At 41.1% G+C, this 26,356-nt stretch overlaps 1 protein-coding gene across 4 annotated transcripts in view; it reads right to left on the bottom strand.

Annotated features, from left to right (window-relative positions):
• The window catches only part of USP13 (ubiquitin specific peptidase 13), a 136,242-nt gene that overhangs the window by 33,313 nt on the left and 76,573 nt on the right, over nucleotides 1-26,356 (bottom strand). For all 4 annotated transcript variants that reach the window (XM_060150053.1, XM_060150050.1, XM_060150051.1 and 1 more), the window contains exons 13-19: nucleotides 24,648-24,822; nucleotides 19,102-19,190; nucleotides 16,595-16,717; nucleotides 15,213-15,239; nucleotides 11,915-12,058; nucleotides 9,962-10,116; nucleotides 8,291-8,444 (exon numbers count right to left, since the gene is read on the bottom strand). In XM_060150053.1, the coding sequence (XP_060006036.1) occupies nucleotides 8,291-8,444; nucleotides 9,962-10,116; nucleotides 11,915-12,058; nucleotides 15,213-15,239; nucleotides 16,595-16,717; nucleotides 19,102-19,190; nucleotides 24,648-24,822 (867 nt within the window). The remainder of the gene's footprint in view (nucleotides 1-8,290; nucleotides 8,445-9,961; nucleotides 10,117-11,914; nucleotides 12,059-15,212; nucleotides 15,240-16,594; nucleotides 16,718-19,101; nucleotides 19,191-24,647; nucleotides 24,823-26,356) is intronic.

The following is a 26,356-nucleotide window of genomic DNA, read 5'->3' as shown; positions in this document are numbered from 1 at the left end:
AGATTGTTGTCTTGGGACTTCCCTGGTGGCACAGTGGTTGAGAATCCGCCTGCCAGTGCAGGGGACAAGGGTTCGAGCCCTGGTCCGGGAAGATCCCACATGCCGCGGTGCAACTAAGCCTGTGCGCCACAACTACTGAGCCTGCGCTCTAGAGCCCGCGAGCCAACAACTACTAAGCCCGAGTGCCACAACTACTGAAGCCCATGCACCTAGAGCCCATGCTCTGCAACAAGAGAAGCCACCCAATGAGAAGCCCACAAACCACAACGAAGAGGAGCCCCCGCTCGCTGCAGCTAGAGAAAAGCCCGCGTGCAGCAACAAAAACCCAATGCAGCCAAAAATAAAAAATATTTTTTTATTAAAAAAAAAGATTGTTGTCTCTTGCATTACCTGACGTGTAAACAGGCCTCTGACAAAATTAATGGTGGCTAAACATCTTGAGGCAACTGACCACATATATAACTCTATATAGAATAACTGTACTAGTACAACTCTAGACATGGAAAGAACTGATAAGGGAAAACATTTCCTGGATCGTAATAAACTAGTAAGACAGATGATCCAGAGAATTTTAGGTTATCAACAGGGCCTGATCCAAAAATAGCATGTTGAATGGCCTATCAACAAAATCCTCGTCTGACCTACGCATGAGATTTCCTAATACCGTAGGACAAATTGGTCACCAAATGCCCTCCAAACCTTGGTCGAATTTATGACCGAGAGAGGGTGCTGTGGAAGGGAACGCTGTCTGCCATTCCAGCTCTACACAGATCAAGCCTGCATCAGCCACTGTAGCTACGCCACCACGGTGCACCCTGAGGGGAAATCAGGATGGAGAAGAACAGCAAGCTTTCTGTGCTCTGGATACTAGCCTTAGATAGACAGTTAAGATGCATATCTAAGAAATAATTTCAATGAGCCCAGACTCTTGCATCTTCCCCTATATAGGAAAGTACTAAAATCATTAACTTGAGATGTCTTTTCTTTGTGATTAAAGTAATCTTTTAATGCTCGACTACATGTTTTTCTTCCAGCAAAAAACTCCTATATATCCTGGCTCCTTCTCTACCTCTTCAGAGCAGTTCTTCAGAGCTACAGTCCTCAGTAAGGTCCCCGCAGAAAACTTCACTTGAAACTTTCAGGCTGTGCATCTTTCTTCTGTCAACACCTGTAACTTCAAGGAGTTATGATCCTGATAGACACTAGTTTCATACCTAACTCAGCCATCAAATTATCTTTAGATATCTTTTAAATAGCTTTTCAGATGCTTTTGAACCAGTAATAACAACTAACTGGTTCCCTAATTCATGAGTCAAAGAAAATCTTAGTATGTGTTCAGTTTTTATGTACGTGACAGTCATCATTTACCTTTTTGAAAACTATAGTTCAACCACACATCATGACCGAAAGCAAACTCTAGATTCAGGAGTGCAGTTTAATTAATTTATATTTTATAAACAATTATAGCATCTACATCCACTTGAAAAGCAGTGGTTATCCTAAGGCCATGACACGTTATTTAGTCAATCTACAGAGTGCTCAGAATACAGAAACACCAAAAGACTCCTCGAAACCACCACCAAGACCCCAGGGCTCTGCAGCCTTCTGGTGAGACACCAAAACTGAGTTTTCCAACTGAATCTTCCTAACTTGAATAATGTGTTTCATAACCCACCCCTAACAACAGAAGGGAAAATGTCATCCCCAATTGACCAGCATTTGACTCACAAACACCCTATATCAAACAGTCTCCACCCCCAACAGCTTGATTTCCCTCATTCCTGCTCTGAGAAAAGACCCGTGTGTGTGGTGGGGATTGGGGGTGGATTTGGAGCTTTTAGAAAACTATTCAATTCCCAAAAAGAGAACAAGGAGGATACGGGTAAATCAGTAACAGCTTAAGGCAGCTGATAACATGGACAGAATCTTAAAGGTTCTACAAATTGCCTCCCCCCGCCCAGCCAGCTCAAAATTACCAATCCACCTGGACTTCTCATTTGTGTACTGCCTAGAACAACAAATATCAAACACTTCTCCCTAAGCTTAATAGTTCTCAGTCATCTACACTTCAGTGTAAATTAGTTTACTCCAGAGTGGCTTCCTCTTAACTTCTAAGAGCACCACTGAAAAGCACAGGTGCTGACATGGGGGATCAGAATGAGAGCCCTAGGACTTCCAGGGTGGCGCAGTGGTTAAGAATCCACCTGCCAACGCAGAGGACACGGGTTCGAGCCCTGGTCCGGGAAGACCCCACATGCCGCGGAGCAACTAAGCCCGTGTGCCACGACTACTGAGCCTGCGCTCTAGAACCCGCAAGCCACAACTACTGAAGCCCACGTGCCACAACTACTGAAGCCCACGTGCCTGGAGCCTGTGCTCCGCAGCAAGAGAAGCCACCGCAATGAGAAGCCCATGCACCACAAGGAAGAGTAGCCCCTGCTCACCACTAGAGAAAGCCCGCAGGCAGCAATGAAGACCCAACACAGCCATAAATAAATAAATAAAAATATTTTTTTAAAAAAGAATGAGAGCCCAGATGTATTAAGTAAGTGTGTACTGCTTTCGAACAGACCACTGGGGCTTGGCTTCCCTGGGCCCTGTGCCTCTGCTCTCCAGATCCTATTCTGAATGCATTCCTCAGGGAGCCCCACCACTATGTAAATGAAATGTCTCTCTGCTCCCCCTGCTGGAAAATCCTCAGCTGCAGCAAGGAGACGTCTGCACCATGACAGCGATATGACTGAAGGGGCCAGAGCAGGTTCTGAGTAATCACAGACTAATCACATTTTAATTACGTTGGCAATCAGTGAGTTCTTTAAAAAAAAAAAAATTAAACGCTCATTAAGTGCAACACAGAAACAGAAATGATTTTGCAAATGGCAGAAGCCCAGATAGGTCAGACTGATGACTTGATTTCCCACTTCTTAAAAATTTTAAAAACTCAACAGAAAGTGCAGCTCTTAAAACAGGTAGGACATGACAATAAACAGAGCCTTCTGAAAAACAGGCTCCTGCCTCCATTCCAATTTAGAAAACTTGAAATAGGATGACTCAGTAGGGGGCAAAGGAGAAAATGCAGTCCTCAAAATCAGCCAGACCTGAATTACAAGGTGGTCCTACCATAAGCAAGTCCGTAACCTTGTCAGCTACCACTTTCTCATCCGAATACCTTGCTGTAAGGAGCCAGGGAAAAGCGGTAGAGGAAATGCCTGGCACTTAGTAGACATTCAGTAAAGGACAGCTACTATTTCACCAAGTGTTAATAGCACAAATCCTTTTAATCAAAGTAGATAACATTTAAATGAAAGAGTTTCATGCAATGACATTACTTCCTCGTTCAAAAAGATGGCAATAGTAATTTTTAATTACATATTCCCTAAAGGAAGAATTTGATACAAGTGCTTCTTTAATCCCAGTCACTGTTTTTCCAATTCAAACACCTACCTTGTCATTATTTTCAGCGTTAACCTGCTGGAGTGATCTCCCAGCGGCCACGATCCTCCATCTTAAAGTAAGAGTAAACTAATCTTGCTGTTTAAAATGGTGGTTCTCAAATTTAAGTTGAATTAGAACCACCTGGAGGGTCTGTTAAACCACACCTCGCTAAGCCCGCCCCTGGAGGGCCTAATTCAGTAGGCCTGGGTGAGGTCCAAGAATCTGCATCTCCAGCAAGTTCTCAGGTGACCCTGATTCTGATGGTCTAGGCCCACACTCAAACCAGTGCTTTGAAGAGACCAACCCTTCCCTTCTCGGCTCAGACATGACAACAGGGGAGGGTACACGACAGACTCTCACATTCCCAGGACATCTGCTGAGAACTCTGGGACACGACTCTTTCTGCTGGAAAGATACAACAGTAGGAGGCACTGGCAGCCATCTTGTGGCCATGAGGGAGAGCCTGTCTGAGACTGGAACCAACCCCAGAGGCAAGAGATACACTCATATAAAAGGGCTTGAGTCCTGGAGTCAAGGGCATGCCCAGAGTCAAGTCTTCCTGGGACTTTCCAGCTTTTATATTACAAGATACCCTTTTTTGCTTAGACAAGTTTGGCTCAGCAATCCTGCTACTTACAAAAGAACCCTGAAAACCCTGTTGTTGGTTTTACTTGGTTTGTCTGTTTTGGCTCTCCATTTTGCTCCTAAATAGAAATCACCTAAACCTTTAAATTGTCCTCATTACCCCCAAGTCAAATGTCCAAGCCAATTCACCAACCAAAATAAAGGTAAAAAACAATGTTTGGGGAATGCAAACAACTCACCTACACAGAATACACATCTCCCGGAGTGGAACCTATGAATTTAATGTAATTTAATGTAATTCTAATCAAATCCCTGGAGAATGGCCAATTACAAGACCAGGAACTTTCCAAAATTCAGCAGGAACAATTGCGAAAATATAATGGGGAAAAATGTTTTTCATAAGTAACATAGAAAATGTAATTCTGAGAACTAAACCAAAAAGGCAGATGTTTATAGAGAAAACCGTATAGCTCTGCAGGGGTGGGAGAAGGGGGATACAAAGCAAAGGAAAAGGGTAACATGTTTCTGGCCAGAAAAACTCAATATTGTAAAGCTACGAGGTATTCCCAAACTAATTTACAGTATTTGAAACTCTCATACAAATCAATAAAAAAAAAAATCTAAAAACCTCAATAAAAATGGGAAAATGGGCAAAGGAAATGAGGAAGCGGTTAACACAAGAAAAACAACTAGGCAATAAAGATATAAAACACATGAAGAGTGCTCGGCCAACAGCACTGTTGGGAAGGACAGGGAACCAGGAGCGCAGGGCTGTGTTTTGGGCGGGGCAGGGTGTGGGGAGGTTGGTGATGGGATCATCTGTATTTACAACTCAAAAATACGCAGTTTTGACCCCAAAACTTCACTTCCAGAAACTTACCCTAAAGAAATAATAAGGGAGAGCTCAAGAATGTTCATTACAGCATTATTTTTAATAGAGAAAAAAGGAAGGGAGGGGGTGGAGGAGGGAAGAAATGAAAGAAACTGAAAAGATGAACAAATGTTTGTTGCCTGGATAGAGATTGAAAGAGGCATTTGTTGTACTTCTGTGAACTGCATTCATCCTTTAAGAAATGTGTTATTTAAAAATCACTGCCATCACCTTCCAAATGTGCAAATAACCCCATTATTTAAAACTCTTTCTGAAATCGTCTTTTATTTAAACAACAACTAGCCTAAGATTAGGTATATATATTATGGTACAATGGAATATTAATATATGTTCAATGGCCTAGATTTACATAAAGTACACCCACAGTTACGGAAAGAGCAGACTATAAAATAGCACGTATAGTGTAAAGCAGATACGCCACAAGGATATCTTGTACAGAATAGGGAAATATAGTCATTATTTTGTAACAACTATAAGTGGAGTGTCAGCTATAAAAATATTGAATCACTATGTTGTACACCTGAAACTAATATAATATTGTAAATCAACTATACTTCAAATTTTTTTAAATAGCATGTATAGAATAGAATGCTATATTCTTATATACATTTTTATATTCATTTTTATATATTTGCAAAGAAAGGTCTAAAGAATATACACAAAACATTTAACAGTGACTGGGTTATGACCGGGTAGCAGGATTGTAATTTTTGTTTTCCTCTTTTCCTATATCTGTATTTTCTCCAGTTGCTAAAATTATTATACATCCTTTTAATTATAAGAAAAAGAAACAACATAAATGTTAATTTTTGTAAAAGGAAAAAAAGTGACATATGAGTTCAGGTGCTAATGCAGCAGAGTACAAGAAATCATCTTTTTCCCTTTCCTGTGAAAAGGGAATAGAATAGAATGCAACAGTACACCGCTAATTCCTCCAAATGGTACTTAGTAGAGGTAATTAAAAAAACTATCCCTGTGACCACTACCACCTGGCATTCATTTCATTCTTCATTCAATCATTCACTTGCTGATCACCTCCCATGGGCCAGACACACTGATGGAAAAGTTACTTTAAAAACGTCTGTTCTTCTATAAAATCCAGTGCAGAATGCATTTGGTGAGTTAGGGTGGTTTATGCTTTTTTCATAATTAAATTTTTCACCTCCTGCTGCCCTTAGATTCTGCATATCCCATATGTGATTTCTCATAGTGCATCACTCTCTCCTTCCCCACCCTCACTCATAAGTGCCAAAATTTGGGAGCAATGAGGAGTAAAGCCATAGAGTTTGGCCCAGAGTGCCTTTAAATTCAAGGGTGCTGAAAAACATCATCATGACATCCTACTCAAGGATGCAACTCAAAAACCAGGAATACGTGCAGGTCACTCTGAGTTCAGTAAGCCCGAGGAGAGGATGTGGCTGTTCTGTATAATTAATGACCATCTCTGAGAGAATGGTTGGTCCCTCCAAGCTCCATCAGAAGACAGGAAACCCTAACGATCAGACTCTCCTTCCCTCTGAAGCCAAATACCTTGGCAGCTCTACAGCGGCCCCATCTTGTGGTTTATTCTTTCTGCAAGAACTCACCTTCCCTAAAGAAGAGTCCATTACTGAAAATCAAGGAAGGAGTGAACCGATGGACATGTAACACATAATAAGTCCTGCTCGTGAATTATTGAATAATGCTTGTCCATAACAGCTTTTAATGTTTCAAGCAAGCCAATGATTTCCAAAAAGTAATACAAGACCCTTTAGATGAATGTGGAAGTCGGGAGAACTGCAGCTCATCCTTTTCCAGTCTAGTTGGATTAAAACAACTTCAGTGAAGAAATTCCTATTTTCTATAAAAGAAGAAGAAAGTTTCCCTCCCCCTCTCTGTCTCTAGAGCTATATCAATACATATGTGTTAGGTCTGGTAAGACCATTAATGAGTAGAGCTACAGCCATACGATCATAGGAGCAAATGCTGTTATGGTAAATTTAATTAAATCCAATTATTATTTACTTGATACTTTCTAGGCACTGGACACCACAAGCTTTATAAAAGTAAAATAGCCTCTGTCCTCCATGAGCTCCCAGTCAGCTGGGAGACACAGGTATTTACCCAACTAATTTTATCTCAAGATGAATCTGATACCTCTAAAAACAGAACAAACACTACGTTACAGTGGCTGCAGGCACGGGCTCTGCAGGGAGGCTGCTTGGGTTGGAATTCCGGTTCTACTTCTCACCAGCACAGTGACCTTGTCAAGTTACTTTGCCTTCTCTGCCTCAGTTTCTCCATCTGTGGCATGGAGATAATAATGGTACCTACCCCACAGGGTTACTGTGAAGATGAAACGTGACACAAGTGGAAGGATTGTTAATATTGGTATAATTACTACTAGCATGTGAGGTAAAGAGGGACCAATTATGACAAGAACCTGGGAAAGTGGTCCAGAGAAATGGAATCTGTGGCCAAGTTCTGAATAACGATGAGGATTTTAGTGTGCTGTGATGGGAAAAAAGGGGCAGTTCGCAGCTAAGGATTAGCCTGAACGAAGGCCTGGAAGTAGGGAGAAGACGGTTGAGGACGGATGAGCAGGCTGGTGGTGTGGTACCATAGCAGGCACGTGAGCTGTAGGTCTGGGGCTGCAGAGGAGATAACACTGAGAGCCAAGCAGGCTGGGACCTGACCGCAGGGGCTGACAGCCGTCGGGCTCCGACCCTGTAGGCAAGCACAGCCCGAGAAGAAGGGTATCACGGGGCTGAAGAACAGTATTCTGACTTTGAATCTTGGCTCCACCTCTGAAGAGCTATGTGACCTTGGGCAAGGTTACCTCATCTTTCTATGCCTCTGTTTTCTCACCAGTAAAATGGGTGTAGTGAGGATTAAATGAGTGCTTAGGTAAAGTGCTTAGAGCCCTAGTCGGCACAGAGTGACATATGTAAGTGTTCACTGATGGAAGGCTCCCCATGGGCCTACGGCACATCTTCCTGCCATCCTGACAGCCCTTCAGAAAATGATCATGAGCAACGACAGGGTCAAGGTTATAAGACTGCTTTTCAACTCTTCAAAAATACCACCACAAAAATAAATGCTCTCTTTTGGACAAAAACGTGCATGGTCCACGATGAAATTTCACCTCAGACGACAGAGTCAGAGCTGGCACTAAACTGAGGCACACACACTACCAGGTGACATGACTGAGTCCGCCCAAGACTTCCTCAGATCACCCTGGCCTATGCAAAGTGGCCAAGTGCACCACTTACGAGAAGCTGGGATCTGTGCTAACTTTTAAATGATGGCAAAGGTTTTAATATTCGGGAGTGGGAGGGAAGGTCACGAACCGAATGTACAATCACGACTGCTCAGACAATCGCTAAGTCAAGAACTTACTTCCAGATCCATCCTTGACTCTAGGTCCTTCAGGTTTGGCTTCGGAAATAATGTTCGCGTTGGCGTTATTCTCCATCTCGATCACAAAGTCACTGTCCTCCTCAAACTCAGGGTGGCTAAAGATCCAATCCAGTGCTCTTTCCAGGTTACTATTCTAATAAAACAAAACATTTTTACAATGTAAGCAGTCCCGGGGCCTCATTATATCCTGACCATTTGAACCAGGATGTCAAGCAGATAGGACAGGAGGCTTGAATTCATTACTCCTAAGTGCCTCTGAGTGAGAAGCTCTGACCCTGCATATGAAACACACTTTCCGTGGACATTCTGCAAGTCTCCCAACCGAAGTCTGTAACTGGATTCGCTGGAAAACAGCTCACAGCAGCAGGTCGGCACTGCAAAGCCCATATCAGTCTTAGCTCGGCATTTCTGTGGGCTGATGCTGATAATGATGGGAGGCAAAATGCCAAAGAGAAAGGCATCTGTTTCAGTGCAGCCTTTTCCAAAGCCACACTAATCGCACACGCTATCTTCTCTACCAACTGTATTTTGTGCAGATAACCATGCAGGGTAGAGGGAAGCCAACATGAGTACTGTGTCAGAGCTCCTCTCCTAAATGTTGGCAAAGTGGTTGAACTGCAGTAGAGACAAGACTGATGCCTTGATTAATGATGACGACACTGGTTAGTTAAGTTACATTGTTTTAAACTGAACTCCATGTAATTCGAATCAATGGATCATAAAAACATTTCTGTCTTCTCCCTTTGTGGTATCACTTGGTGAGTTAAAGAATTTGTTTAGATGTAGTTAGACTTTCCAATTAAACAGTCAAGCAAGTAAAATAATTGGGGCATAAGTACCCCGCATAAACAAACTCTGGTTTTTAAAGGGAAACAGATTTTTCCAGCCACACTGCCCAGAGCCAGGACAGAGCCGCGGTGACCTCAGCAAGGGACCTCAGCAGGCAACCAGTCAGGATAAGCAAGAAGGAATTAGGAGCAGATATACACTCAAAAATGGATTACGGTGTGAAAAAAAAAGTACTTTCCTCCCTCAATACTAAACAGATATCTGCACTGCAAAAGGAAAGGTTCCGTCTACCCTCCTGTTTCCTGGTCCCTTCTTTCCTGATAATATCAGGACTTCACAAATACCTGAAAAACGCTCTCTCTCTGTAGAGAGAAACAAAAGCAGAGAATTCCAAGGAGACTTCTCTATGAGGACTTTTGAGAGACACTGCTCCAAGGTCTTGGTATCAAAAAAGCACCATTTCTCCAAAAGAACTGCCTTATTGAACACAGAATCTCAAGCATCCCTCTTTGCTCTAAGGCCACAAGCAAACTCCAAGTCAAGTCTCTGACCTCATGCTTATAAATATTAAGATGATACAGAGTTTCTTTCAGCTGGGTCAACTTGCCCCCAGTGTATTATCTCCCTCCTTTTTAAAATATCTCCTTATTCTTAAAATCTCTGTATGATTCCCTCAATCATTTATTTTAGCTTTATATATACTACACACAAATAAATCTTTGTGGGGTGTGGTGGGGTATGGCATGAGACAGACATGATTCAAAACGATCAAAGGACATTGGAAAGTTTCAGTCTCTACTGACAAAACACAAACTACCTCCAACAAGAAGAAGGTGTTCACATACAGTCTCCCAGGCTTACCGTTGCTCGTAGCGCCTGAAGAGCCAGATTTCGATGGAATCCCATGGAGGTAATGAGAGCTACAGTTTCCTCCGGAGGTTGGTTATCCAGCCCAGCAGAGGCTGCAGCAGAAGCTGCTCCTCCGTAACCCGGCATGGTCAGCGGCTCGGCAAAATCTGGGGAAAATAGTCACACTCAGGCCCTTTTCTTTTATGGGGGGTCTTGAAATAAACAACATTTTAGAGCTAAGAAGAAAAAATACCTAAAGTTAAAATAATCAAGACAGTCTGGTACTGACTGGCATAAGGGTAAACATATAGATCAACAGACCAATCAAATAGAATTGAGAGTTCAGATATAAACCCACATACCTATGGTCAACTGATTTTCAACAAGGCTACCGAGACCATTCAAAGGGGAAAGGACAGTCTTTTCAACAAATAGTACTGAGACAACTACATATCCACATGCAAAAAAAATAAAGTTGGACCCCTACCTTACACCATACGTAAAAATTAACTCCAAATGGATCATTGACCTAAATGTCAGAGCTAAAACTACAGAACTCTTAGAAGAAAGCATATGAGAAAATCTCTGTGACCTTGGTTTAGGCAATGGTTTCTCAGGTACACCAAAAGCACAAGTGACAAAAGAAAAAAACAAACAAATTGGACTTCATCAAAATTAAAAACTTTTGTGCTTCAAAGGACACTATCAAGAAAGTGAAAAGACAGCCCACACAATGGGAGAAAATCATGTATCTGATAAGGTACCTGTATCCAGAGCTCTTAGAATTCAACAATACAAATAACCTCATTAAAAATGGGCAAAGGATTTGAAGAGACATTTCTTCAAAGATACATAAATGGCCAATAAGCATATGAAAAGATGTTCATCATTAGCCATTAGGGAAATGCAAATCAAAACGACAATGAGATACCACTTCTCATCCAATGGATTGGGTATAATAAAAACAATAACGAGGGTTGGTGAGGATGTGGAGAAACTGGAACCCTCATACATTGCTGATGGGAATGTTGTACAGCCACTGTTGAAAACAATTTGGTGGTTTCTAAGAAAGTCAAATGTGGAGTTACTATATGACACAGCAATTCCACTCAAAACAAATGAAAACATGTCCACATAAAAATTTGTACACAAAATGTTTATAGCAGCATTATTCATAATAGCCAAAAAGTGGAAACAACCCAAATGTCTACCAACAGATGAAAGGATAAATAAAATATAGTACATCCATACAACAGACTATTATTCAGCCGTAAAAAGGAATGAAGTACCAATACATGCCACAACATAGATGAACCTTGAAAGCATTATGCTAAGTGACAGAAGCCAAAAACAAAAGATCTCATATTGTATGATTATTTGTATACATCCGTAACAGGCAAATCCACAGAGTCGGAAAGTAGGCTAGTGATTGTCGGGGGCTGGAGAGAGCAGGGGAAATGCGAAAGGGACTGCTATCGTGTACAGAATTTCTTTTTGGAAATTAACTGGTGATAGTGGCACAACTCTGTGAATCTACTAAAAAAAACACTGAAATGTACACTTTCAATGAGGAAATTATATGGTATGTGAATTATAGCTTAATAAAGTGGATAAAAGTAAAAGCTAACTAAACAGCTCCTATTTCTTCACGCACATTTTTCTATCTCAAGTCCTCCTCATAGCTAGAAGTTTATCCCATATCTTTCCAATGGTCTTTTTGCTACTGAATTATACAATTTAAGAGGGTGAATTAATCTCAACAAAGCTATTATTTAAAAAAGGAGGAAAGACAAAGATTGTGACTTTGCTACATGGGCAAAATAACCATCCCCCAGCCTCATGCAGCAGATTATGAGCTGAAAGGTCATTTTCTGGGACACATCCAGAGGACGCAGTAGGACCAAGGGTTAACATCACTGAGGATCACATCAGATTCCAAAGCCATCCCATTTTCTGACCACCTACCTGGCTCTTCCATGTGAACAATGATCCAGTTGAAGGCCACTTCGGCTCCCATATTTCCAGTAAAATACACAGCCTTCCGACACGCTTCCAGAGGGAAACCCATCTCGGCCAGCTGCATCACCGATGACTCATCGATGTCTGATGCTACAGAGCACACAGGATATTCTGGTGTAAAAAAGTCAACCCTATTTCTTCTTGTCTTAGCTTCTCTTCGCCCCTTATCCACATGCTACCCAAAGAACGGGCTATTTTGTTTAATATGTACATGGTGGTTTAACTGTGTTTTGTTTTAAGCCATCCAAATATTAAGCTATTTGAGTTGAGTTTTAATCTTTGACCTAAATAGGAACCATGGTAATTACCTGAACAATCCAAGCACTGAAAAACAACTCTCTAATTTCCTATGGGGAGATCTAGTGTATTCCCAGAACATTTCAGTCTCTTACATCACTCTCAAGACCACTACAGCAGCCTCTCCTATGGACTGCTGAAATTTGAAGAGAAAAGCATTATCTACAGGCCAAAAAGCCTATTCCTTAAATCTCACAGAAGGGTATAGCAGGCTTTTAGATATATTAGCAATCAAAGAATATAATCAGCTCTGAGAAATGGAGAGCCCAATGTTATGACAAAAGAATGTGTTTGTTAATTGTATATATTTAAGATATTAAAAAAGATTGCTTTACAAACCTAACTTCGGTTTAGACACAGATTTTGTTTTCTTTTCACAATAATATATAGATATTGGTAGAGAGGTGCGTGTTTATCGATACACAGACATAAATATAGATCTGTATGTGTATGCACACATATACATGCTTGTATGCATAGGTATACTTGTACATGGGTGTGTATGTATGTCCGTGTGTGTGTGCACATACACACCTACAAAGTGCTCTCAAATTATACCAAAGGTGGGGAGGGAACAGGAACACAAAACATACCCCTTATATTTTCCATGTCCTGAGGTCTGTAGTCTACTGAAAACTCTGCCAAAGACAGCAATCAGTAGAAGAACTGAAGAACAGAGACATCTGTTCTACAAAAATTGTACTGAAAATGTATTTACCAAAGTTCTCTCTCAAGAGGATATACAAAACATCCTATCAAGATAAAATTTTAAGAAAGCAATGATGTAGGACAGCAGTGATTCCCTAAATGTGTTCTAGAGAATCCTAGTGTTCTAAGAGAGATGTAATTACTGAACCACAAAACAAGGGACTTCCATGGTCAAATAAGTTTTTTAAGCCTGCATTCTCAATTCTCTCTAGAAATTCACAGTGTGCATTAATGTAGTGAAAATTCTAAAGTCCTATAATAAAGACTCCTGCAGTAGGTTGGGATTAACACATACACACTACTATATATAAAACATAACCAACAAGGACCTACTGTATAGCACAGGGAACTATACTCAATATTTTACAGTAGCCTATAAAAGAATCTAAAAAAAGAATATATATATATATGTGTATATATATATATATATATATGTATAACTGAATCACTGTGCTATACACCTGAAACTAACACATTGTAAATCAACTATACTTCAGTCAAATAAAATATTAAAAATATTTTAAAATTTTAGTAACAACAACAACAAAGACTCCTGTGGTAAAGAAACTATGAAACTCTTTCTACAGAATACTTTTCAACACCTTGTAAAAGACCCTGTTCCCCAGAATGCAGTTAAAGTAATGCAGCTTAATAAATGTATGCATGTATATAATAGTATATTAAATTGAAAATGTATAATTGCATTTTGGGGAAAATACAGTGAGCCAGGCACAGGCAAAGAACAGTAGCAGGACAGATGCCAAATGTTAATAGTGGTTATAGATGAAACCAGAGATGACTGTTTTCACCAATCCATAATTTCTACATATCTTTTCACTTTAGAATAAGAAAATAATCAAAGTTATTCCTTTTAAATATCTGAGAAAGGTAGGATATAAATGTAAATTAACCCAAGATAATACTGTTTTCTCCTGCTAAACATAGGTTATTGCTGATAAGACAGCAGGCTTAGATCAGGGGGAAAATGGAAAATGGCTGAATGCTCACTGTCACACAGGCTCTGACACAGTTCCAACCACCCATCACTTCCCCTGGGGCAAGATCCTGGAGGCTGGCTCTCTGCAGGGTCAGGGGCATCGAAACTCCTCACATTCCAGAAAAGGTCGAGTGACATGAAAAGCATGCTTGATGCCTAGCCCTGGCTCTGGTCCTAGCTCTTGGGTCTCTGAACTTTCCTAGGTCTCAGTTTTATCCTCTATAAAAGGTCACCTACTCTGCCCTTCTTACCGTGACATTCAAACAAGAATCTGGGCTTTGTATTAATAGTACAGTTAAATACAGTTGAAAGAATTTATGGAGTAATAAACTCAACATGACTCATGGTAACCATTCAAAAATATTGTTATCATTACAATCAGATTATTTACAGAGGCAATGGTTCGCCCATGACGCTCGCTGACCCTAACAGCCTTTCCCAGCAATCAGCAAATCAAAATTGGCCCCAGAAAGGAAACAGGGAGGTCTAAGCCATGTGATCAATCACGTAAAGCGTTTGCAAAGTAAAACACTTGAACTTCTACATTAACAAGTGTCTCCAGAAAGGTTTTGTAGACAAAAAGATTCAGAGTATTTTGTTACACACTCCTCCTTCCTGCTAATTAATATCTAAATATTCACTGTAAATAGTTTATTTTTTTCATGTTCTTTAGAAAATCAAGAGTATCAACTCTCACAGGTAATTACAAGAACTAAACGACTACAAAATTGACAAACAATCAGATGGAACTAACACCCTTAAGAGTATTAATTAATACTACCACGTCCTGTCAGTGGTAGACCTTCATTATGTGTCCAGAAGCAGGAGTGGAAAAAGTGACAGGCCACTGTGCCATCACTGCAGAAGGAGGCCTACTCGGGGCCAAAGAGGGAAGAAATGGCATCATTATCCCCCGTTCACACACGAGGAAACTGAGGCTCAGAGAAGTTAAGTTAATGATTCTAGATCACACAGTCACAAATGGCAGAGCTGAGATTCCAGCTCAGGGCTGCTTCGCTCTCACACTAATGTTCACTCTCGTGAACCACAGGGCCACCTAATCACCATGTCACTGGTTTAGATTTGCTGCTACCTCAACTTGCAGACCAAGGACTGTGCCCACCCGGAAAAGCTGCACATACACAGGTACAGAACAATGCCCCTTTACTGAATCCCACAGATAAATGAGTTAGACCGGTAACAACAGTAGGACACTGAGAAAAAAACATAAAAGATACATACGGTCTATCAACTGGTTCATCAGGCGATCTGGAAATTAAAGGACAGGGAGGGAAGTGAGACCAAACCACGGCAAAGTGTTCTGGAGAAAGAAAAAGAGTTAATCCGGAGCACTTGCTCACCACCCACCCCCCCTTGAGATCCCACACTGTTGTCAGCCCCTCCGTCCCCCCGTCAGACCACCCCAGCCTGCATGACATAAAGTCATTCCAGGAAGGAGGGAGAATACCAGGTTTCAGGCATTTAGAGCAGATAAGCAAGACGCTCTGCTTATCATCTTATTGAACTAAATAATTTCTCTCCCTGTACTTCTAAGAACTCTGTATAATTACAAACCAAGGACTGTTACTGAACATGAGAGAAAGCAGGAGCAATGGTAATAAACCATCTTGTATTTCTCTGACACTCAAGACTGATCTCTTCTTTCTAGAACCTCTTTAATGAACCACCTGTACCCCACATAACCCAGGCTGCCCCACCTACAGGCCCCTTCCCTGCTCTCCGTCCTCTGTAATTTAGAGAATAATGTAACACAGGTGCCGACGCTGAATCCTAGCTTGCTCCTCCTGGATTCACCTTACCCCAACATGGTCACCAATAATATACACTGCTCAGCTGATGGAAATCCTGTGGTGGCAGGGCCCCCAGCCATCTGGCACTATTAGCTAATGTACCTAATTAACTCATTACGAAGGTGAACAGTAAACAGGTGGGCAAACAAAGCCAGAATGAAAGTGATTTCACCAGAATAACTGAGCTAATAATGAAACCAAGATTTCTCCACACTGCTTTTGGACTCACAAAGGCAATCATTTTTTGCATGTCCTTTTCCCTTTAAAAGTTAAGTATTTTGAACAAGGACTACTTTAAGGTTCAGAGAGTAAGAGAAACCCAAACCGCTCCCTTGCTATGAAGCAGTGACAAAGATGGGGAGGTGAGACATGGGCAAGATTTTTAAAACCAACACACACGGTTGAATTTCCCTTTTCGGTTCTCTAAAGGTACTCCAAGGATACAGCTCCCCCAGACGAAGAGCCCACTGAAAACACACCCCTTCTCTTCCCCACAGGCCCATTAGGGGAAAGAGGGAGGCAGGGAGGGAGGCAAAGTCAGAGGCAACGTAACCTAAAAACTTTCTGGAGATTTGCTGCCCTCTGCTGCCAGTGATTTCCACGGGCCCATTTCGACCACTCACGATGGGTCTCTGTGCCTCTTCCCATGACTACTGTAAGCTTACAGTTGCAGCCAGGCTTCACTTCTGTGTGTCCACAGTGGGTTGCAACACAGGAAGGCACCAAGGGACAAGGGAGCGGTGGAAGAAAAGGGACCATTCCAGCACAGGAGGGGGGAGGGGTCGAGAAGATCCTCCTAGCAGAAGATGGTACCTTTTGAGTCATCAGGAATAACTATGGGGGGGCTGATGTCCGGAAGTTCCTCCTCTCCTGGCTGTAACCCCCTGGCTCGGAGATGGTTGATATCAAGTAGGTCTGGCATATCAATAGAAACATCTGCAAAACGAGAGAGATTATATTCACTGGGCTCTCCAAATACCCACAACCACCTCCTAAATCCAACACCATTAACTCTATGCACAAGTGTCTAGGCAGAGCCAAGGGATGCTTTACAGTTCCCTGGAGTAAATCACGGGACCAGAAGACTCACTGAGACTGATAGGATTTTAATGCAGTCAGGGGAAACACAGAGGCAGGGTTTCACACTGAACAAGAACAAACGAGGGAAACCAGAGGTTGAAAACCGGGAGCCCATAGAACACTTGTAGACACTTTCTGCTTGATGTTTTTAAAATGTTGGCAACAAATTCCAATTTTTAAATTGGAAAATGTAATTCAGAAATCCAGATTTCCAACTCATTTTGAAAAACAAACACCTGTAGCAGAGTCTCACGCAGCAACAACCGCCTGGGGCTGATCTTTAGCTCCCACTCTAGGGCACCGTGTACCCTCCGTGCCCGTCCGTCACAGACCCACCACTCCCACGACCCTGAGCATCATATTTGTGCTATTCTGATTCTTATGGCAGAGAAATGTTTTCTTAATCCACGTCTTCATGCAAAATGGGAACACCCAAGAAAGACCAAGACTGCTATCGCTACCTGTTTCCTACACCCAGCCTACTTCTTTTATTTACATTATCACCCTGTCCTTATTAGGCATCTGAGTTTGCAACCTGTAGTTTATGCCTTTTCTCAGATCATGATGGGTACTGTGATTATTCTACCTAAGGTAATAGAGAATGAAGCTTTAAAGAAATTAATTGAACCTCAAATGTATTTGTCTTGAGGAACATTTTTTTTTTTAACTTCTCAGCCCAGTTGTCATTGTGTTGACTTACTCAAATACAAAATGTATCAGTCTAACAAACTGTTGAGATTTATAACTGCACACATTCGGATATGGTCCTAGTGGAAAATGGGTTCAAATGTTGGCAGAGGACATGTCTCTCGGGCTTGCAAACAGAACCTGAAAATACTATCCCCAAAACCAATTATGATGCTAGGTATGTAAATCCTATTTTTAAAACCACCACCCAAAGAAAAGGCTTAGTTAAAAAAAAATTTAAATCTCAGCAGACAGCAAAATCAAACACAATGTCTGACCAACAAAATCAATACAACTGTTCCTCAACAAAAAATTTCAGGTTCATTAAAGAAAGCTTTGAGGCTGCTTTAATTTCAGCAAGACTGTGAAATCTGATCTGAGTTTTTTATCCTTTACTGATATTTGAAGGACAAAGAAAAATAAGAAAACTGTTTCCAAAGCAGTTCAAAGTCTTGAGAAGTCAGTTTTCTCTCTCAGGTCCAAGGAGGAAAGGCTGAGTGACAAGCAGCCTGCCCTCTGCCCTCCTCCCTGCCCACAAAATTATTCCACCAGGAAAAGCAGGATAAACTACAGGCTCACACGCTGCATAATGCCACGTGGAAACAAGTGCTATGCAAACTGTTAGTGCCAGAGGTTTCTGGGAAATCACTCCCTCGACTTTACATTCTTTTTACTTATCGCCTTCAGATGAGCAGATGAGTGCTTAATTAACCAGCATAGGGACTGATTGTTGTTTTTTAAGTGCTCAAAAACATAAAAACTTTAAAAGACTGGCAAACAGTCTGAAGTACTTGCTTGAGAAATCAGAGGGTAAAACTGTACATCCTTCCACGGCCCTGAGGACAGCCTAGGAACACCTTGATGTTCAATCGAGATGATGGAGACAATGTTCCTCTGCATTGTCTGGAAAGCTAACCTCTAACAATGGTCAAGGGCCTTTAAGATTAGCAAGAAGAAAGCCCACTTCAGCCAAAGTCACGTCCCTTTCTTGACTTTTTAATACAACTGACTATATTCATGTTATTATTAACAAAATGCGTATGACTTAAGCAAATGTCATTAGCCACACCTGCCTGCTTCAGAGGCAGAGGCGAGATGCTAAGAGGAGAGTATATTTTCAATTACTTGCACCTCCAAGCGTGGTTTTCAGACCAGCAGCATCAGCATCACCTGGGAACGTATTAGAATGAAGCACTCCTGGGCCCTCCCACCCCCAGACCTGCTGAATCAGCACCTGCATTTTACCAAGATCTGTTCAAGTTCGAGAAGCATGGTTTGTTAACGTGAGGCTCCTGTTTTCACTCTTAGAATCTGGTCATTCCAGAACCCATTATTAGAGGGATGGGTTAGCATGTGGCAATTTTTTTTTTTTTTTTTTTTTACTATCAGTGCTTATCATATATTCTTATCTTTCAAAAGAGAAAAGTGGGAATCACAGGAAAAGAATGAAATGAAACTGTTTCTGGCAGCCAGCCACATGGGCTCTTTCACATGCCATGTTTTTTAAATAGCTAATTTGATGTTACAAGCAAAAGCATGCAAAAGATACCTACCAAATTTTTTGGGAACCCAGTCAAGACCAAAAGTGAACTTCTTTATCTGCACTACCAAGTATTCAGGGAATGAGGCAAAGCGAGATGTTCTGGGAAACACAAGGGGATTAGATCAATGAAACAAGGCAATAAGAATTATGAATACAGTTCACGAAGCATCAAAAGCTGTGTCTGAGGCACACCCCGCAGTTCCAGTGGCTGCACTGATGAGGAGGAACACGCACACACACCCGAGTGGACACACACTCACCACCTCACCGTTCATCCTGGCCTTTTCACGAGAAGAAAATGTTTAACAAGGACCATGTTGTCCCTGAGGATGATTTTGGGCACGTTGCAAAATTATTACTTTTACTTTGCTGTGGCATTTTATATTTCTGAAAAGTGGTTTTCAACCATAAACATTTGTTTTCTTCTAAAACCCTTGCTAGAATTTAGTATATGTATTTGTAGGTGTGTGTGGGCACCTGTGCATTGTGTTTGTGTAGGTTTGAAAAAGCTCCCTGAGCAATCCTGCTCCCACTAAGAGTCTCTATCTGGTAGCACAGAGTTTCCATGAGGAGGGTTTATTGGAAATTTGGTTGAGACTGACTATTGGAAATGCCAGGGCCTCATTAAAATACTACTGCACCTAAAATCCATGGCCACATGGATCCTAAAGGTGTGTGTATATATCTAAATCTGGGCCTTAAATTAAAAAATTAATATATATGGTCAATGTCTTAAGTTTCACTTCAGACTTTCAGGAATGCTTAATTGCCTGAACGTGAGTTTGACAATTTTATGCACAAACTATTCAACTTATACACCAAATTCATGCCCCGGTTCCAGCTCATTCTCTCCACATTTATTATCTTGTTTATAACGACCATTTCCATTTAAGTGTCAATGTGGGTACAGTAGGTGTATGGAAAAAAGAAAATCAGCTGTAGACAGATACTATAGGTACCTTTTAAAATAAAAGATTCTAGAACATGCTCCTTACAAACTCTACTTTTCAAATCTAGTCACTGCCTTCTATGTGACATGCATCTTCCCAGAATTCAGAAAACAACGCTAATGCATTGCTGCCCCCTAGTGTACAAGAGAAGCCACGGTTCAGGGGCAGAGGACTGTCCAAAAAGTGTCAAAAGGCTTGGATGCTACTTAATTCATTCCAAATTGGACCCTTTTTGAAGCTTTATCTTCACATTTACAAAATAGATTTATTAATAATTTCTACCTGCCAGGGCTGTGCAATGTTCATGAATGACATGAAACCACCTGGCACACAAGACTGTGCTGTGTATATCTAAGGAATCAGCATGATTATTATTTTGTCATGAAAGAGCTAGAATCCACGAGGCCCTGGACACTGACCTGGTTTGTCACTGATCTGTATTTTGCCACAGGCAAGTAACTTACCCTCTCTGGATCTCAAATTCTCCATCACAAGGAGGATAGAAGGGTACAGGCAATAATATAAAGGAGTTCTTCAAAAACCAGGAGCTGAACTATCATTAGCCTGCCTCACTTTCCAGAAATTATACATTACTTCTAATTAGGTTTTCCTATCTTCTGAGAAGCAGTAATATCAATACATTATCATTCTTAAATATAGATGAATCCTCAGTTTCACCAAAAACCAAGAAACTCCATCTGGTATTTTCAACCACTGTAAAAATGTCCTCTCTGACCCCTTCCTCTTACCACATTCACTTAAAAACTGGAAAATATATAATAGTGAAATCAACCAAAAGTCCTCAGTAAATCAGTGATTTCCAAACTGTGGTTCAGGAGCCCAAAGACTCTTGCAGTTGCTCTGCAGTCAGTATCTGGGTGAGGAATCAGCCGGTAATACCATGGGGTGGGAGGCAGTGGAGGAACCTCGAGGCTGGTCGGCTGGGGGGACTGGCGAGGGATAATTTAACACATCACTTTGTTATGGGTAGCTACCAATCTAAGAGTACCAGAAAGCAGGTTAGATGGTGCCCACATTGTATTTACCCTAATAGGTAAACATTCCTTATTCATCTTTGTAACCTCTATAGGGTCTTAAGCTGAATCACACATGTAGTGACTGTTCAATATAAATGTGTTCAATCTCAATGAATACTTGGCATTCATTCATTAGAGGCTTGGGACATCAAGTTTGTTCAATCCAGCAAAGTTATACACCACTTACCCTCTTATTCCTAAAATCATTCCTGGAATTAAAATTTTTCTTGAAAAGTTATGTATTTAATAAATACCATTAGAATATAAATCATTCAAAAAGGTCTAGACAGACACAGAGCAAATTTACCTCAAAGAATTGTTACGGGAACTGAGTTAGGACATAAAGTGCTTAGAACTTTATGTCCTAAGTGCCTGACAACAATACTTTATCTATTGACAACTTATTATGATTTAAAATATAACAATTGTTCACTTATTACAATTCAGGCAAAAACATTATGAAAGCCTTAAATATATATAAACTGTCCCTCTCCCTGAAATTGACTATTTTATTGAAAACCTGCTCGCTAAAAAAATACAGTTCTATCCTTTCCACTAAATATGTTGAAAACATGATAATCAACCACAGTCAAACTGTACAATCCAAGGCAAAAAAAAAAGTAGTGTAGTAACAATTACAGTATATATTTACTCCACCAGACACTGTACAAAGCATTTTATGTAGCTTATCTGTCTTAATGCTCACCTCAACCCTGTAAAGAAAGTTATTTTATTATTCCTAGTTTACATATAAGGAAAGAGGCTTATGGAGGTGAGGTCACTTGGCCAAGGTCACATACCAATCAGTTCTATGCTGAGGATTCCAACGCTGCCAGTCTACCTAAAGCTTGTGCTCTGGAACCCCACACCGTGCTTTTCTCTTCATAAATGATAAAGGTCAAGACAAAATCTCTCCCTGTTGACCCTTAATCCATGAGCTTCTTGAGGGTCTTGTTCAATTCATTGCCCAGAATATACTAGATGAGCAATAATATTTGCTGGGTGAATAAAATTTCCAAACACTAATATTCTTCCCAGTCACTGTCTGTTCAGGACCAATTAAGGGAAGGCTCTTTATGTCTGGTCCATACTGACCCAAGATCTACCAAGAGGACATCTTTTGCCTCTTCCTGGCCTTTCAGCCTCTGGGTCTAACACAAGAAAAATTCAACGCCCCAAATTAACATCATAAGGAGATAATGTCTATACTATTGGCAATAAGAAAAAACAAGAAAAAAAGATCTTTTAGGGATCCACTGAACTGGTTTCCCCAAAACTATTATTTGAAACATGATAAGGTATAATAAGGAATAAACAAGGCTATATAAGGATTATAAAGATACAAACATAAGCAAGCACGATAACAAATATGCGGGCAGTGTACAACACAAGGATTAAGAGTTTAAACTTTGAACTTGAATGCATTCCAAGTCTGCCACTTAGTGGCCAATTACTTCTTTTATTTCCTCGTCTGTAAAATAGGGAGAATAATGCACCTACCTCGTAGCAATACTAGGAGGATTTAAGTGATAACTGATGGGAGGCACTTAGCACATAACCGGGAATAATAAATGTGCCATAATGGTCGTTGCTTTGTTACCCTAAAACATTTAACCATAAGAGCATGTGTGTATGCAAAAGACAGAGAAAATTTAATATCTACTGTTAAGGCTTAGAGAAAGCAGAGACCCCTCCTCAAGGATTCTAGGTTAATTATGTTAGCACTGCCTACAACTAAATATTTTGTAGCATTTGAGGAGAAAATCAAGTCAGCATGCATTATTCCTCCACTCAGGTGTAAGAAGGAATTGGGTGGTGGCTTTGCCCCAGGATAGAACGCAAGCTGGGAAGTGGACACAGGAGAAGAATCCAGATCTCCCAGGGATCAGAAACTGTCTCTGTGGAAAGCTAACACCTCCTAGCTCCACTTTAAAGATGGGCCTTTTCCTAGTGATGAGAAGGCTCCTTTCCTAAGGCCCAGAGAGTGACATACTCTCTAGGCCTTAGGGAAGACTCGCCACCACTTTACTGAAGAGCACAAAAGGGTGACCAAGTGGACAGGCCAATGAAGACCACTCTGCAGCTCACATGTGATGCTGGGGGCTTTCTAAGCCTAGAAAGCCCCCGATCACTTCCACCCCATACAGTATCAGAATTAAAGCACAAAGAGAAAAGGATGTTTGAGGAATCTTCAGCCTACTGTCAATAATTAAACTTAGGAAAACAAATAAATAAAAATCAACACACTGTACACAAAGTCACACAATGTTGTATATATTTCAAAAAGTTGAAAGAAAAAAGTTGTTTCCACTACTAATATAATATAGTGTGTAGCTTTCTAACTGCCCAAAGATGTGTCCAAGTTGTAGGGAAGAGAATCTCAAACATTTAACATGCCAGCTCACCAACTGTTATCTTCAAGGACACACACAAACATACGCACGCGCGCACACACACACACACTCCAAAACTGAGCAGTCCTCGGATGAAAACTTACCCCACAATGGATAATGGATAATTGAACTATTATTAATCTCACTTAGATATGAAGAAACTTTTAAAGGAAATTATTGTAAGAAAATATGGCTTTTTTTAAGCTCTTGAAATAAATTCTTGTTTTCCCATTTTAACACATGAAGTCGTCATCTGAAACAGAGGCATCCTGAGAGATGGCTGTCACACAGAATAAGTAATTCAGGTTTGACTGCTACTTGAAGTTGTGATAAAAACAGCCAGCAGTAGCTCGTCCATGCTTCCCTGCCCTTCACATCAACAAGAGCTCAGGCATAGCCTAGAAGAAAAATGGCTGAAGAATATCTAGAAGTAGTAAGACTACCAGAGCCTAACTTTTAGACCTTCCCCCTTTTTAGGCCACTGTAAATACTCTTTCTCCAGCTATATGAAGTGTGCCGGCAAAGACTTGACTGTATTAAATCAATTAAGGTGTCAAGTGGAGAAAAAAAAATTTTTTTTAATGTACCTGACAATAAGGCTCACAATATAGAAACAGAACATCTCCTGACCACATCCTGGGCAGCTCATTGGAACAATGCTCAGGAGCCCTGATGTCCACTTTGAGATGCCCTGAGACCCCGGATCTCCAGGCAGGTACACACAGCCACCAAGTTCTAAGCCAAATCTTTCATTTTGGAATCAAAAATCTATCACAGTGGAGTATAAATACTTAAGACTATCATAAGTATTTTTCTAATTTCTTCATTAATATCATCTTGCCATGAATGGGGAGGGTTCTTGGCTATACCCTCGACAAAAAAAAAAATGAAAAGAAAACGCAAATTCCCTATAAGGGATAAACTACAACCTGGCTTAAAAAAAAAAAGCATTCCCTTGCACATGATACAGATTACAACAAGCCTGTTTTACTGGACAGGTCTCACACAAGTGAGGTCTACAACAACTAGTGTTGTGCAAATCATAATCCCATCTTGCCACACATGAGCAAGCATGCAGACCTGTATGATGCCCCCCAACCCTCCCCTAACCCGGTCCCCACCTCTCAAGGCCCCCTCCTTATCCTACTGCCACCACACAAGCGCGCACACACTTACTTCACACCCGCAGACTTTGCTTGTAGGGCGCTGCTCCAGAAATCATCAACGTTTTCTGGTTCAGAAAAGGCCTGAAGGCAGGCACTAAATGGTATCTTGGCACGAACCAGCTCGGGAAGGGGTCTTCTGTTTGCTTCTGCTTCCCTTCTCGTTAGTTCATAGGCGATCAGTTCATCTGAATAAAAGAGCAAATGAATGACTTTGCAATCACTTAATTTCGTGAAATGAAGAAGACCCCCCTGAACAATGAACCATCTTCACTGAAGGTTTCTGGGGTGGGGCAGGATTGCTTACTTGCTGCCCTCCACAGAGCCAGAGGAGCCTGCTGAAATCCTGTTTAGAGTGGCACTGCCAGGATGCAGCAAGCCATTCATAATTTTTTTGCCTGTTCCCCTTTGAGACTGACGGGAGGGAAGTGTGAACTCCAGCCCAGGTGAGAGGTTCAGACCACGCATATGCTGTTAAGTGATCCGCAAACCTGGACTTTCATTTGTCCAGAGGTCAAGGCTGGTTTGATCCCAATACCACCCTCTAATCACAAAGTCTTCACACCAGAGAATTTCACACTGAAAGAAATCCAAGGGCTCACCTCTTCCCGGCCCTTCACTATGATTAGAGGTCATGGAGGGTGCAGGCCAAAGAGCAGGATGAACTATAAGGACCGCAGTTATCCAAGGCACCCAGCCCATGATCCTACCCAGCACTGCCAAGACAACTTCGTGTTGGCATTACCCGACACTGCAGAGAGCAGAGCGGCCAACCAGAAGGCCTTTCTGCACTATCCCTGCTCAAATGGTTACACACCAAGGGAAAAAGAAGTGAGTGCACCGTGAACTTCCCAAGAGTCAGCAGATCTGCTCTTGGAAACTACCTGTAGTCAAAATTTTATATAGATTTCAAATGGACCTTTCTGGGAATTTCTTTTGTTACAAAAAAAATCCCTTCTGATTTATCAGGTTTTAGACACACTGATATACCTTTGTGTTTTCTTAAACACACCTGAATATGCTTTTACAGTTCATTCCCCAGTCCAAAATCAGTTTATGATGGACTTCTATCTAGGATGCTAGCATTAGGTGTTCCCAGCAATCAATTTCCTGAGACTAAATTTTAAGTCTCCTTTCTGGAAAAAAAAGGAGATTTACCACTCATAAATTCTGAGTTAGGATCATAGAACTGAGCACAATATGTGAGTATCCCCAAGGTAGGCAAGAGACAGCAATTAAGCCTAGTGCTAAAAAGGAAACAAACCACAGGCACCCCCACCCCCATTTCTACTTTGTATAATGAGTAAGAATTTAAAAACTGGTCAAAAGCTGCATGAGTTTATAGAAAATGGAAATCGTTTCATCTTAAAATCACCGTAATCACCATTTTCCAATTAACACAATAAAGTAACTACACCTCAAACAAACAAACAAAAAAAGGAAAAACGCCAGGCAGGGAGTCATTAAACCTTACAAAAATGACCAGTTCACAGGAAATAAGCAATCCAGCAGATATTTCTCCTTTTTCTGCTTCTAAGACGTTAATTCTAAGAAATACCATTCATCTATTCTGCTTGGGAAGAACCAGATCAGACTGACTGAAGGAACCTTCCCCTGAGGTCCCCCCACCTTCCTCCTGCTTCCAAGGTCCAGAGACCCTTCCAAGGAGCCTCGCCCCACAAAGAGCCCTGCCACACTTTATCTCCCACAACAGGCATCTTA

The sequence above is a fragment of the Lagenorhynchus albirostris genome, chromosome 5 (genome assembly GCF_949774975.1).
Source record: "Lagenorhynchus albirostris chromosome 5, mLagAlb1.1, whole genome shotgun sequence".
Classification (NCBI taxonomy): domain Eukaryota; kingdom Metazoa; phylum Chordata; class Mammalia; order Artiodactyla; family Delphinidae; genus Lagenorhynchus; species Lagenorhynchus albirostris.
This window is presented reverse-complemented; position numbering and strand designations above follow the sequence as displayed.